Source organism: Lentinula edodes (assembly GCF_021015755.1).
Source record: "Lentinula edodes strain Le(Bin) 0899 ss11 chromosome Unknown C8R40scaffold_8, whole genome shotgun sequence".
Classification (NCBI taxonomy): domain Eukaryota; kingdom Fungi; phylum Basidiomycota; class Agaricomycetes; order Agaricales; family Omphalotaceae; genus Lentinula; species Lentinula edodes.
The window spans coordinates 662,890-675,461 of record NW_025764314.1 but is presented as its reverse complement, the minus strand read 5'-3'; the positions used below and the strand labels follow the sequence as shown (position 1 = coordinate 675,461).

The 12,572-nt window shown below is 48.0% G+C and overlaps 6 protein-coding genes across 6 annotated transcripts; 3 read left to right on the top strand and 3 right to left on the bottom strand.

Moving 5' to 3' along the window:
- Nucleotides 1-211: 211 nt before the first annotated feature.
- On the top strand, nucleotides 212-499 carry C8R40DRAFT_1168049 (uncharacterized protein; the record flags this gene model as incomplete). Its single annotated transcript, XM_046231127.1, has 2 exons — nucleotides 212-307; nucleotides 365-499. 2 exons carry the CDS (start codon nucleotides 212-214, stop codon nucleotides 497-499), a joined length of 231 nt encoding a protein of 76 aa, XP_046089090.1.
- A 47-nt stretch (nucleotides 500-546) lies between these two features.
- Nucleotides 547-1,803, bottom strand: C8R40DRAFT_880111 (histidine phosphatase superfamily). The gene is made up of 7 exons (XM_046236538.1): nucleotides 1,724-1,803; nucleotides 1,643-1,672; nucleotides 1,547-1,592; nucleotides 1,488-1,495; nucleotides 898-1,425; nucleotides 751-846; nucleotides 547-701 (listed from the first exon to the last, which is right to left on the bottom strand). Exons 1-7 carry the CDS (start codon nucleotides 1,739-1,741, stop codon nucleotides 594-596), a joined length of 834 nt encoding a protein of 277 aa, XP_046089089.1. The 5' UTR covers nucleotides 1,742-1,803; the 3' UTR covers nucleotides 547-593.
- A 102-nt stretch (nucleotides 1,804-1,905) lies between these two features.
- Nucleotides 1,906-4,481, bottom strand: C8R40DRAFT_1168047 (histone acetyltransferases subunit 3-domain-containing protein; the record flags this gene model as incomplete). Its single annotated transcript, XM_046231126.1, has 4 exons — nucleotides 1,906-3,510; nucleotides 3,572-3,705; nucleotides 3,765-3,941; nucleotides 4,211-4,481. The coding sequence occupies 4 exons, from the start codon at nucleotides 4,479-4,481 to the stop codon at nucleotides 1,906-1,908; spliced, it is 2,187 nt and encodes a 728-aa protein (XP_046089088.1).
- Nucleotides 4,482-4,729: 248 nt separating this feature from the next.
- Nucleotides 4,730-6,690, bottom strand: C8R40DRAFT_880144 (uncharacterized protein). The gene is made up of 7 exons (XM_046236539.1): nucleotides 6,624-6,690; nucleotides 6,193-6,566; nucleotides 5,894-6,137; nucleotides 5,783-5,843; nucleotides 5,510-5,696; nucleotides 4,971-5,456; nucleotides 4,730-4,908 (listed from the first exon to the last, which is right to left on the bottom strand). Exons 2-7 carry the CDS (start codon nucleotides 6,493-6,495, stop codon nucleotides 4,777-4,779), a joined length of 1,413 nt encoding a protein of 470 aa, XP_046089087.1. The 5' UTR covers nucleotides 6,496-6,566; nucleotides 6,624-6,690; the 3' UTR covers nucleotides 4,730-4,776.
- A 290-nt stretch (nucleotides 6,691-6,980) lies between these two features.
- Nucleotides 6,981-9,005, top strand: C8R40DRAFT_1247614 (GTPase; the record flags this gene model as incomplete). Its single annotated transcript, XM_046233643.1, has 3 exons — nucleotides 6,981-7,167; nucleotides 7,222-7,264; nucleotides 7,324-9,005. Coding segments are annotated over 3 exons (1,735 nt in total), but the record flags the coding sequence as incomplete, so codon positions are not given.
- Nucleotides 9,006-9,014: 9 nt separating this feature from the next.
- C8R40DRAFT_1093343 (cell division control protein 54) lies at nucleotides 9,015-12,556 on the top strand. The gene is made up of 8 exons (XM_046227592.1): nucleotides 9,015-9,368; nucleotides 9,418-9,541; nucleotides 9,594-10,285; nucleotides 10,347-11,194; nucleotides 11,244-11,359; nucleotides 11,413-11,506; nucleotides 11,556-11,831; nucleotides 11,890-12,556. The coding sequence occupies exons 1-8, from the start codon at nucleotides 9,125-9,127 to the stop codon at nucleotides 12,463-12,465; spliced, it is 2,970 nt and encodes a 989-aa protein (XP_046089085.1). The 5' UTR covers nucleotides 9,015-9,124; the 3' UTR covers nucleotides 12,466-12,556.
- The last annotated feature ends 16 nt before the right edge of the window (nucleotides 12,557-12,572 follow it).

Below are 12,572 nucleotides of genomic sequence, written 5' to 3'. Positions count from 1 at the left end.
CTCATTTGGTGTAGCATCAGACATGGTCGTTCAATGCGAGTAAGGTAGGTGGCTCTCGGTACCTGGCTCCGGGAGATACGTACGTACTCGCTCATCCGTTCTCACGTGCACTTATAATTCCACTGCTAAAACGCCCATGTTCTCCAGCTTGACCCCGACGTTGAGGTCTACATTCACATCATTTCCAATATGGCAACGTAGAATGTTTTCGATGACCTCTGTAGTCGAGGCGGGATATAAAATGAAGTCTCATAGTGGGGCCAAAAAGCGTTGGAGATCCCTTGCTTCAGGAAGTAGCTTTAAACGCGTATGTCTGCAATACTGGCTCGTCAATTATTTGTAACTTAACTCCATGTTCCTCCAGGGGAAAGCAAACCACCAGCATCTGAATGTGACCAAACCACCGGCGCGTAAAAATCGATTATCGACAACTGCGTACTCTACTGCTGCTCAGACACACAAACTCAAAAAATTACTGCTACCTTATGGGTCTAATTAATAGGATAGGGCAAGGACCTGTGCGCTCTGCTGAATGTCACTCACAAACCACAACTGATATTCCAATGCAGCTTCGAAGAATGGATGGACACATGTCACGATTTGCTTGATGAACTGGCACCGGTACTACCTGCAAAAAATCCGCGAATATCTTTCTGCTTAGGATCATGAGCCAAACTACCAATTCCCCCTTTCTGCCGTACCTATGTACTCAAAGTCAGCGAGGGCCTAGATAGAACGTGTAAATCTCACAAGATTGTCGAGATGCTCATGTTCATTGATAGCCGTTATTCGTACACTCAAGTCAAGTTTTGACACCGAGGGCGGAGAAGTCGGGATAATCGACCGCTGCCTTAAGTTTGTCACATGCCTTCTGGAACAGAGATTTTGCATATTCACCTTCACGTTTACAATCACCTTTGTCCACCCAGTGTTACTGAGACCACGATGATTGTTCTGCATCCCTTCGCCTCCAAACTCGCGCCGGTACAAAGCATCCACAATTTCTCTGATAAACAGCCCATGGCTAACGACCGCAACGTGAGAAGGAACTGGCCCTGTTGTGTTCAAGATATATGGTAACAGGAGTTCGTCGATAACTCGCTCTGCGCGCGCAGCCAAATCCTTTCTACTCTCGCCTCCGGGAAAACGATCACTGCGTCTCGAATGATTCGTGGATGTTCCTTGACTACGATTTTCTTCTTCTAATGTTGCCCCAGAGTATGACTTCCTCGACCAGGATTTTCCCTCTGCACTACCGAAGTGTTGTTCCCGTAATAGGAGAGACTTTATGTGCGGAGGATGAGGTCCTGGCTGATGGCTCAAAATCACTTCAGCGGTGGTTGCTGCACGATCCAGGGTTGAAGATAGTATTGCAGTAAAATGTATACCCTTGTCAGAGAACCATTTGCCTAAAGCCGTCGCTTGCTGTGGCGTAAACCAGTATTTATGAGATTATGACAACCGATAATGGACGTATCGCATCCTACTTTCATGCCTGCCACGCAGTTCAGATTTTTATCCATATGAACACCTCAGTATGGCTTACCATGATTTGATAAAGGAGCATCTTTCCATCCTGCCCAAACCCTTTTCTAGTGCACCTTTGCCATAAGACGCGTCTAGACCAATGCGAGCCGCTTACCACGTTATCAGTGGATTGTCCGTGTCGAATCTGTTCTGTGAGTTAGTACGACGTGTCCAAGACAGTATAAATTACGCTCACAAAGGTGAAAGTGACCATTTGGCGGCAACTTAACAAAGCGGAAGGATTTAAGGAAGAGATTTAATGTACCACGTGGGGCCAAATTTGGAAAAGTTATTCTTTTGTTGCATGCAAAGGTAGATAATCATAATATACTAATTCACGTTCAAGCAAGCACGAGAAATTATAGTCTCTCAAGAGCATCAACCAACATCCATCTGATCATCCCTCGCCTTCCCTTTACCTTTACCATACGTCGCTTGCACATGTCCATTGAGATGAATCTTCAGCCCACTCCCAGATGTCGACGTATCGTTCGAATGTGGAACCGTCGTTGCACCGACACGGGAATTAGTCGTCGTCGGTATCTTCGCCTGTCCCTCCGCTTGCTCCCGCTCCACGTTATGACGCTCCCAGTCTCGCATCAGCTCCTCTACCTCTTCTTCTATACCTTTGAATATACTTTCTTTAGGAAAACCAACAAGTCGCCCGCGCCGAGGCCGCTCCATTACTGGTACGCGCCATTTAGATGATGAGCTGTCATTAACACCGGGTGAAGAACTTAGGTCCTCTGCGTTTGGTTCTGGTGAAGACTCCCCAGGCTCCATTAGTTCAATTACCTTTAATGGACCCTCCTTCTCATCCAAAAGCGTCTCGCCTAGCTTGACCCAATTTCTTCTGGTTTGTACGAGTTGTTTCAGCGTCTCGCTAACCACGAGTTGATTATCCTCGTCTGGACCAAGTCCAAGTGCTGCAGGACAGAGTGGAAGTGGAGGAGTGTCGCCGTTGACAGAACCATTGCCGTTGGAACCGTTGACTCCCTTGACAGGGGTGCTCTCTTCAGACTTGAACTTCTTCTTCCTTCCCAGTTTCGGTGCATCCCTCTGCGCCTTTTGCATTTTTTGAAGTTTGTTATACACGTTCGTGATGTTCCTATCAATCGACTCTCTCAACTCTAGGTATTCTGCCCATGCGACTCTATCCCTTGCTATCTCCGCATAGCGTGCTTTGCGTAATCGGTTTATGGCAGATACGCGACGGAGCTCTGCTTGATTGATGCGCAGAGCAGTGGCGATGGGATCGTCCGTTTTATTGCTGTAATCAAGTGGTTGAACGTTGCTTCCAGACGGCAACAAGTTGTACCACCTCATTGTATCCCCAATTCGTCTCTCTAGGTCCGATACAGAGAGCTTCTCCTTTCTACTGGCAGCGGCGCCACTGCCGCCAGGCCGTCCCTCCATTGCGTCTTCTGCGGCTTTGACTCCTTTCCATGTCAAATGACTGTCCGGCATAGGAAGGAGCGCAGAGATGAGGCGTTCTGTGAGCGGTCCGTGCCCAAGGTGCTCCAGCTGAGTATCAGATTCGGAGAGGGTGGAAGGATCAAAAGAGGGATTGGGCGCTACTGCCGAAGGATTAGGAGGTATATCGCCGCCGTTTAATGCTACTTGTTGAAGGGTGCCAAGTGCACTGGATGAGGTAGTAAGGCCCAATCGATCCTGCTCCTCCCAAACTTCGAGATAGTGTCTTCCTAGCTTCGGCATCACAAAAGGTTCTACGTCATCTCCTTCCCAGCTCAAGAACCCTACGTCCTCCTCCTTGATCACTCTTAAATATGGTTCGACACTGGAGTAAAATGCTGCGATTGCCACCTGGGTCGGAGCTTTAACTATTTTACTGAAATCCTCGGAAACAAGTGTGGGATGTGAAGGCGCAGGTATTGGGGGTGGCTGTATCGGAGGTCGGGGTGGAAGGATGGTAAGTGGAGCAGGGACTGTAAAGTCTATTCCTGTATGATATTGGGTAGAATTCTTACAAAAAAAAAAAAACTCAGGAAACATAGACGAGTTTAAACAAGTTTATACAGTGTACCTTGGGGATCGAAGATGACGATATTGATTTGGCTGCCTTGGGAGCAGGTGGAATAGACGAAGATGAGGAAATTGAGTGAGAGGGGTGTGGAATTGGAGGAGTTCCCTTGCGTATTCGTGGAGAACCAGCGTCTACTATTTGTAGATGATCGTAAGCAACAAGAGTAAGCCGAAATGCATGTTTTGGCGCATACCCATCTCAATATCACTCTCCTCCAACAGGTCTCTCTTCCGTTTTTTCTTTTTCTTCTTATCCCTTTCGGGATCCATTGAGGACCTTGAGGACGAAGGAAGGTTGTTGAGAGGATGCGAGGAGAAACGAGGTTTAGAGCCAGAAGCACCCGATGATGAAAGCAGTGGCTGTATATCATCTGCGAAATCAGGTAGGGGTGTTGTGGAGACTATGTTTTGGGACCGTGCGAGTAGAATTTGACGTCGAGTTTGCACGGGCATGTCATGGTAGCAAGATATTAGAGTGAACGCGGTATATAAACCACAAAAAGCCAAAGTTAAGATGCGTGATTGGATGCGTGAAGCGGAATCGCCATCACAAAATGGTCAAAGGGAAATTGGATTTAGGAAAATAAAGGGGAACCAAATGGTCAATGGTATTTCCAAAAAGAATGAGTTGGAGACTGACAGTCGCGTTCTCTCTTGACCTTTTCTTTGCCTTCTCTTTCCTTCCCTTTCTTCGCTCTGTCCTTCATCCTTCTCATTCCTTCTTCTAGCACTTTCAAATCCTCTCCAGCTCGTCTGGCTTTCTCCATAGTTCTCGCCTTGAGATTTTTCAGCTCCGCATGAAGCGCCTCGAGTTCATCAATGGGTGGAACCACACCATCTGTTGGGGTCTTGAATAATGATGACCTTAATTGTGTTGGGAGGGGGTACGGTGTAAATAGTTTGGATGACATTGCATCCCAGATAAATGGGCCGGATTCTAATTCCTCGGAAGCAAGGTAGACTGGGCCCCGGACGTGACACTGGTCAGTTTGATTGGACCCTCCGAATACAGAAGATCAAGGAATCCGGTCTGCCGAAGTAAGAGACAATGGGTATTAGTGTGTATGGCGCGTTAGACGAAAGAAACAGCTTTCGGCAAGCTGACCATGAATCTTACGTTAACTTACCCACAGGCCAAAGCGGGTTAAATGGTTTAGGGGTAACATTAAACCTTAATTAAGACTATTAAATAGTTGACTGTTGATATTAGACAACCATAGGATGCTCACTCCAGCTATCTGTAACTATAAATACAGGAACTGGCATTTTGAGAGGAAAAAACGGTGAACGAGCATTGTCGCTTTTCTTGAAGGGTGCAATTTGCAAAACCAAAAAATCCTATGATCAAGGATTGAGTAGCTTCAATCTCATGTATTCAAGATATCGATAGTGAATCATACCTTAACTTGAACTTTGCCACCATTGAAATGCCCGATATCAACGTCGGGTTGGCACTGAATCTCACCCGCTGCGTCGAGGTTCACAATCTTCTCTGTATGATCCGCAGAATGTGGAGGTAAAAAGGCATCGTCCGCCAGGACAGCAAGCTCAAACGGTGGAGGAATAGGATGTATTATTCCTTTCCCGATACTAAAACTCTTCCATACGGCTTGGTCTTTCACTTCGACGCAGACCTGGCGAATGAGCGTAACGCTGAAGAAAACGAAGTTACGGTCATCGTTTTCCTTCACCGAATATTTGCTATTGATCGAATCTCGGGTGGACTGATTGGTGAGAGTTGGAGTCAGTGCGCGAAATTCTGACGATGCACTCAGAGGAGACAGAAGTCTGTACAGCGTTTGAATGGAAGATGCGGTCCCAGTGAGCTGGATGTGAAAAGGAATCTCATCGGCAAGTCCGAATGTTCGTCCGGAGGGCATGAATAACTGTATCATGAGTGCATGAGTATCGATTTCAATGCGTATCTTGGGAAACTTACTTGGACTTCGACAGGCGCTAACCCTGACGCAGGTTTACACCGCAAGATTGAAAGCGTTTCGAACCACACCTCGGGTGCGCGTTTGATAGTGGCATGAAATATGGGGCAACCAGGTCGAATTCCGTCGTGTGTGAGAAGAGGTACCGGAGGTCGACTTCGAGGGCGGTATTTGAAAGGAATTGTGAACCTATCATTCATGCATTGATGAGCAAGTTTGGCTTCAGCAATATAATTGCAAGACGCAAAGCAGCAAGCAAAGTCGAGTCCACGTACGTTTTTGTTTTGTTCCATAACGGGCTTCGTGTGACCAACAGGATCTTCACTGCGTATGTACCTAACAAATAGGTCAGAACACCGAACGAAAGACATCGAAGGACACTCTACATTGCGAGTAGAGTCCAGGGAGCCCTGGTAACGATATCTCATGAGATGGGGGAACTGAAACGTCACGGTCCCCGTCTCGGAAGGTTGTCGGCAGTACTGAAGAAAAGGCAATCTCATTAGGAATCGTGGAAGTTCCGGCTTGCGAACGCGATTTAGACCACAGTTCATAACACTCGTCAACCACTTTGATGGTGCTCGTATGAGGATTATTTCCAAATACACTGAGCTTGAGTTTGCCTTCGATCTGCCATGGACATAGTCATTAACACGTCGATTTCGTTTTATCAGACGCAACTTGCCTTCAAAAAGACTTGCAACGTATTCCTAGGGTTCTCCTGGTATATCGTCCCGCAAATCAAGCCTCGCTGATGATAGACTGGCATCTGACTGCCAACATCTTCATTTAGTTCATGCAAAACCACTCGAATACCAATGCCATGATCCCAACTCCGCGAGTATGAACCGGTGCGCCTGGATGATAGGGGTGTATGTGTCGCTGCGAGAAGCTCTTCGCCATCGGTGACTTGAGCAGAGTAACCCGGAGGTGGAGCTGAGGCACTGTAATCCGGGAGTGGATTTCCATGCTGTGTGGTCGGCGACATCTAAGTAGGAGGAGGAGAGAGGCTGATAGGATGGGCAAAGCCAGATTGCCTTGCCTTGCGTCAACTTATCTCTATATATGCTGACTACATTGTGTTATCAATATATTATTTAGAAACGCGCTACGTACTTGAAACACAGAGTCTCCGCAGGGCACTTACTCCGTCGGGGCGAGTTGGCAACTTGGGGTACTTAAGCTGAGTTATGGAATGGTCTCTGCTTCCTGGGTCCTAGCGTTTGCTCTCGAGCTCACTAATAACTTGAATAAGGCGAATCTCTGGAAATGGCTGCGCCGATACCATGATGGCTAGGAATGTCTGTTTTGAGTTCGTAAGATGAGGCCACTACCCTCAGAGAAGAAAAAGAAAGACATCCTTATACATATGAGCCGGCTACCATATCCCAGCCTATCCTGTGGCTTTAGCATCGAGATACAGATATCTCGAAAAAAGATGTGTGATGAAGTCAAGCTCGGCGCTAAATTTCTCATGCTTAATTTTGTCCTTGAGTTCACACCGTCTGCAGCTGCATTCTGTCGCCGCGGCGTATCTCATTTCTCAACATGCAGGATAGCTTGTAATAATGGAGCAATACGCCGCGATTTTGAAGCTCAATCTGAAGACTACGAGACGTACCAGAGAAGACGGAAGACGGAATGGAAACGGAGACAGGGAGTACGTTGCCTTTTCTATCTTCTTTTCCGTGTACCAATCTTCGTTCTTCTTAAGGGCCAAACTTTCCTGGACCACCTCATAATTAACGTGCGAGGAGGTTAGATGATTTTAGACCGGCATCAAATTCACTGAAACAATGTATGAAATTTTTTTCAGGAAAAGGCGGAGACGGCTGCGCTGCTTTTCATCGCGAAAAATTTCTTCCATTTGGTCCACCTTCAGGAGGAAATGGCGGACGCGGGGGAGATGTTTACATCCTACCTACCCCAGAACTCACAACCCTCACATCCGTAGCCAAACGCGTCCGAGGTGAAAACGGCGGCAACGGTCAAGGGACGTGGCAAAATGGCAAAAACGGTGCTCCGTTAATTATTCGAGTACCATTGGGAACCATCGTACGTGAACTACCACGAGATGATCCACGCCGGGCAAAAGATGAGTGGGAAGCAGAGGCTGAGGCATTGGAGGGACTTGATCCAGCAGATAAGCAGGCTAAGATGCGTGACAAGCGTTGGGTACATTATCCGAGACATAGCGAGTCAAACGTAGACCGGGACGTCTTTAAGGAGGCAGAACAAATGTTGTATAAGCAGGAAAGAGACCGAAGGTATGCAAGGCGGAAAAGAGAGATCGAACAGCCTATATATTTGGACTTGGACAAAGATATGGAACTGGAAGAAGATCCAAACCTTCCCCTCGGACTTCCACGAAAGGATGCTTTAGGTCATCTCATTGCCTCGGGGGGTCAAGGAGGACTAGGTAATCCGCATTTCCTTTCACAAGACAATCGTTCTCCCAAATTCGCTACACGCGGGCATGAAGGTGAACGAGTCACTCTCTCCTTGGAACTCAAACTTTTGGCGGACATTGGCTTCGTTGGCATCCCAAATGCAGGCAAGAGTACTCTGCTTCGTGCTCTCACTGGCGGTCGAGCCAAAACCGAAGTCGCTGGTTATGCCTTTACGACGCTGAACCCTGTGATCGGGGTCGTACGCGTTGCTGCTGACGGTTCGTTTGAAGGTGGTCTTTCGGAGGGTATGGTTCACGACGAGACATTGGTTGAAGAAGCCCAAAATCAGGCGAAAATGGAAGAAGGCGCGTTCGCTGACGCCTTGACCCGAAATCAACAAGCAAACTCTGACGCGGTCGCTCGAGGGTTTGGAGCCGGTTACCGTTTCGACATTGTCGAGCACTTCCGCTTTACAATAGCCGACAATCCAGGTCTGATAACCAAAGCATCTGAAAATGTCGGACTCGGTCATTCGTTCCTCCGTTCCATGGAACGTTCCCTTGGGTTGGTCTACGTGGTCGACTTTTCTAGTCCTGCGCCTTGGGAGGAGATTGCAATTCTCAGAGACGAGCTTGAGCAGTATCTCCCAGGGATGAGCAACAAGGCTCGGATGGTTATAGCCAACAAGGCAGATCTACTAGCTGGAGATGGCGATGCGGCTTCTATTGAGGAAGCAAAACTCAAACTGAAGCGACTAGAAGAGTTTGTGGAAAAGGAAATGCTTGTGGTAGACGATGATGGAAATCGGCGTTCGTTGAGTGTTGTTCCGATATCTGCTAAATATAGTCAGAACCTGAAGAAGGTGGTTGAGCTAATGCAGAGGTATGTTGTGGAGGCAAGGGAGTCTTTGCTGACAAGAGAGTCGAACTAATGAAGCAGACGGCTTTCATTCGTTTTCGTGATTATATTATAATATATGCCCCCCATCTCCGTGTGTGAACAATAGCATATCCGTGCTATAAGATGTTAAAGTATGCTACATGTACATGGACAGTTGAAATGACTTCTAAAATATTGATGCTCTTGTGATATTTTCGAAACCCACACCAGGGTATACCCGGCCGGTCTCGGGCATGCTAACCATGTGATGAGAAAATACTTGCAAACGGACCCTGCCTTTCTTGACGGCGGACGCGACGCGTTCCTTCTCCTTGATTTCACAATTCAATGTCTTCACCGCCTGCTCTCGATTTTCCTTCCTCCGATGCCGATATGAACGAGGATGGTGATCAGGGCGCCGCGCCAACCAACAATCTACCTCTTTTTCTTGCAGGAACTCCTTCAACAAATGCTGGGACCCCAGCTCGTACACGAGGCAGCCAAAGCATCGCAGGGAGCTCTCCTCTCCGAAATATTACCGCGAGGAGGGCAGTAGGGCTTAGCACTCCTAAACAAAGGCCTCTTTTTGCCCGTAAATACCTGATCTTTCTGCACTTGCTGTTGTTCACGCGTATTTTTAGCCGGGAGCTCTTCTCCGATCGCGTTTCCAAGCTCTTCACCATCCAAAACGCCTCGAAGACGCGTAAACTTTACTTCTGACCCTCCAATCGCCAATCAAGACTCCGAGCCCTTGGATTTTCCTTCGTACGTGTCACTGTTGTTCGTTCGCTCTGTGTATTTTCAACGAGTGTTGTAGAAGCCCGACAGCCTCTGCTCCCATCAATAGGAGAGGGGATATCCACTCTTCTCTCTCCATTACACCGACTTCTCATCGCCGAGTCCGCCCCCCGCGCTCGACTCATTCTAACGCGGACCCACTCACCTCCGATGGCATCCAACTTGACCTTCCTCCTTCTTCTGCCCCATTGCTTTCAGCCGCAAATGACCCTGTATCCGAAGAGCCCGACGAGATTCGTGCCATTTGGGGTACCACAGTCAACATCAACCAAACTATCCAACTCTTCACCGATTTCTTGAAAAATTTCAAGATCAAATATCGCATTGCCTATAATCGTGAGAATAGGCTACCTACTTCAGCACTAGCTACGCCCGAGGAAGGTGAAGTGCTTCTATACGAAGGGTATCTTCGACGAATGCGCCAGACTGGCGAAACCAACCTTAATCTTGACGTTAGGAATTTGCTGGCTTATCCACCAACGAAGAAGCTGCACACGCAAGTCATTAAGTATCCGCAGGAGGTTATACCGACATTCGATCAAGCATTGAAGGATGTGATGATTGATTTGGCTGAGCAAGACCAGGCGGAAGGGTTGGAGGGCATGCAAGATGCCGCTGGTGATGCAGAGATATCTGACATTTTGAGCAAGGTGTACAAAGTCCGTCCCTTAGGAGTAACGCCTATTAACATGCGCGAACTAAACCCTTCTGGTGAGCTACATCCGGTCCTTCTCGCCATTCAGGTCATGGCTTACCTTACTTCCCCTCTCAGATACAGATAAACTCGTCTGTATCAAAGGCCTTGTCATTCGTGCAACTCCGGTCATCCCAGACATGAAAGTCGCCTTCTTCCGTTGCCTCACCTGCTCCCACACTATTCAAGTTGAAATCTCACGTGGACGAATTTCTGAACCTGCTCGTTGTCCACGAGACGTTTGCGCATCTGTAGGAACCATGTCCCTCATTCATAATCGGTCAGAGTTTGCGGACAGGCAAGTCGTTCGAGTACAAGAGACCCCCGACGCCGTGCCAGATGGTCAAACGCCCCATACCGTCTCTCTCAGCGTCTACGACGAACTAGTTGACGTCTCTAAACCGGGTGATAGGATCCTCGTAACTGGAATCTTCAGAAGCACTCCGGTGAGGGTCAATCCGAGACAAAGGAGCCTGAAGAGTTTGTTCAAGACTTTTGTGGATGTAGTCCATATAAAGCTTGGGACTGATAAGGGACTGGGCTTCGATCGATCTACTCGACCAATGGGCGGGGACAAGATCCCTGGTGTAGGCGGCGTTGGGGATGGTCTAGACGGAGACAATCCTGATGCCAATCCTCTCGACGACGTCCCTTCTGTCGAAGGAGGGTCTTCCCGGCGTGCTTTACACCAAGATCATCTCAGAGAACTCTCTCAGCAACCAGATATCTACGAACGTCTAGCTCGATCGCTTGCACCGTCCATATGGGAAATGGACGATGTCAAGAAAGGGATTTTGCTTCAGCTTTTCGGTGGCACTAACAAGAGTATCTCAAGGGGCGGAGGAGGCGGAGGGCCAAGATATCGTGGAGATATCAATGTTCTTTTGGTGGGTGATCCAGGTACAAGTAAGAGCCAGATTCTGCAGGTGGGCGACCTCGTCTCTCGTTGTTTACCGAAGTTAACGCTCATGGTAGTATGTTCACAAAATTGCACCTCGGGGAGTGTATACTTCCGGAAAAGGTTCTTCCGCGGTCGGTTTGACGGCGTATGTCACTAGAGATCCAGATTCTAAACAGTTGGTGCTGGAAAGGTGATTCAGCTTCTTCTGTGCAACCCTCCATGAGCTGATCCACTTTACTTTAGTGGTGCTCTCGTACTAAGCGACGGAGGGGTCTGCTGCATCGACGAATTCGATAAAATGTCGGATGCTACCAGGAGTGTTTTACACGAAGTCATGGTTTGTTCACGTCATTTTGGCCTTTCCATCATGCTCACTCCCGGCACAGGAACAACAAACGGTTTCCGTTGCCAAAGCTGGTATTATAACTACATTGAATGCTCGCACATCCATTCTTGCCGCTGCCAACCCAGTCGGATCGAAATACGACGTTGACTTGCCTATCACGAGAAACATCGACCTCCCACCTACTCTCATTTCGCGATTTGACCTGCTATATTTAGTTTTGGACCAGGTAGATGAGAATTTGGATCGTCGGTTGGCTCAGCATCTGGTTGGACTGTACCTTGAAGACACGCCCGACAACAGTGGCAGTGACATTCTAGTGGGAAGCTTTTTTTGGTTTTGCCGACGCAGTGTACTCATGATGACACATTTCCTAGCCTATTCATGAACTTGCCGCCTACATCGACTACGCCCGATCCAGAATTCACCCAATTATCACCGAGTCCGCCGGCAAGGAGCTCGTCGCGGCCTACGTCGAGATGCGCAATATGGGTACTGACCCGCGTACTTCAGAAAAACGCATCACTGCCACCACACGACAACTAGAAAGTATGATACGTCTTTCTGAAGGCCATGCTCGGATGCGCTTCTCGGAATTTGTTGAAGACCACGACGTCGAGGAGGCTGTGAGATTGATGCGTGAAGCCATCAGAACAAGTGCGATGGACCCGCGAACTGGTAAGATCGATATGGGCATGTTAAACACAGGTACAGGCCAAGGTCAACTCAAGTTGAGAGAGGATATGAGGAGGGAGTTGCTAAAGATAATCAACGCTACTGGAGGAACACGAGGTGTCAAGTGGACAGATGTGGTCAAGAGTCTTAGTGCTCAAAGTAGTATCAAAATCGATCCAGCGGAGTTCACAGAAGTAGTGAAGGGATTAGAGAACGAGGGTTTGGTGAAGATAGTGGGCGAGCGGGATAAGAGGATGATTCGTAAAATGGATGGTTAGAAACGCTTGTTGTTTGTGTTCGAATCTGTACTATCAACTGTTGTTCATGAGTAAATTACCTATAATACACACGAAGGCCGTCTGTCCTCGACGTATGATTGGCTGAG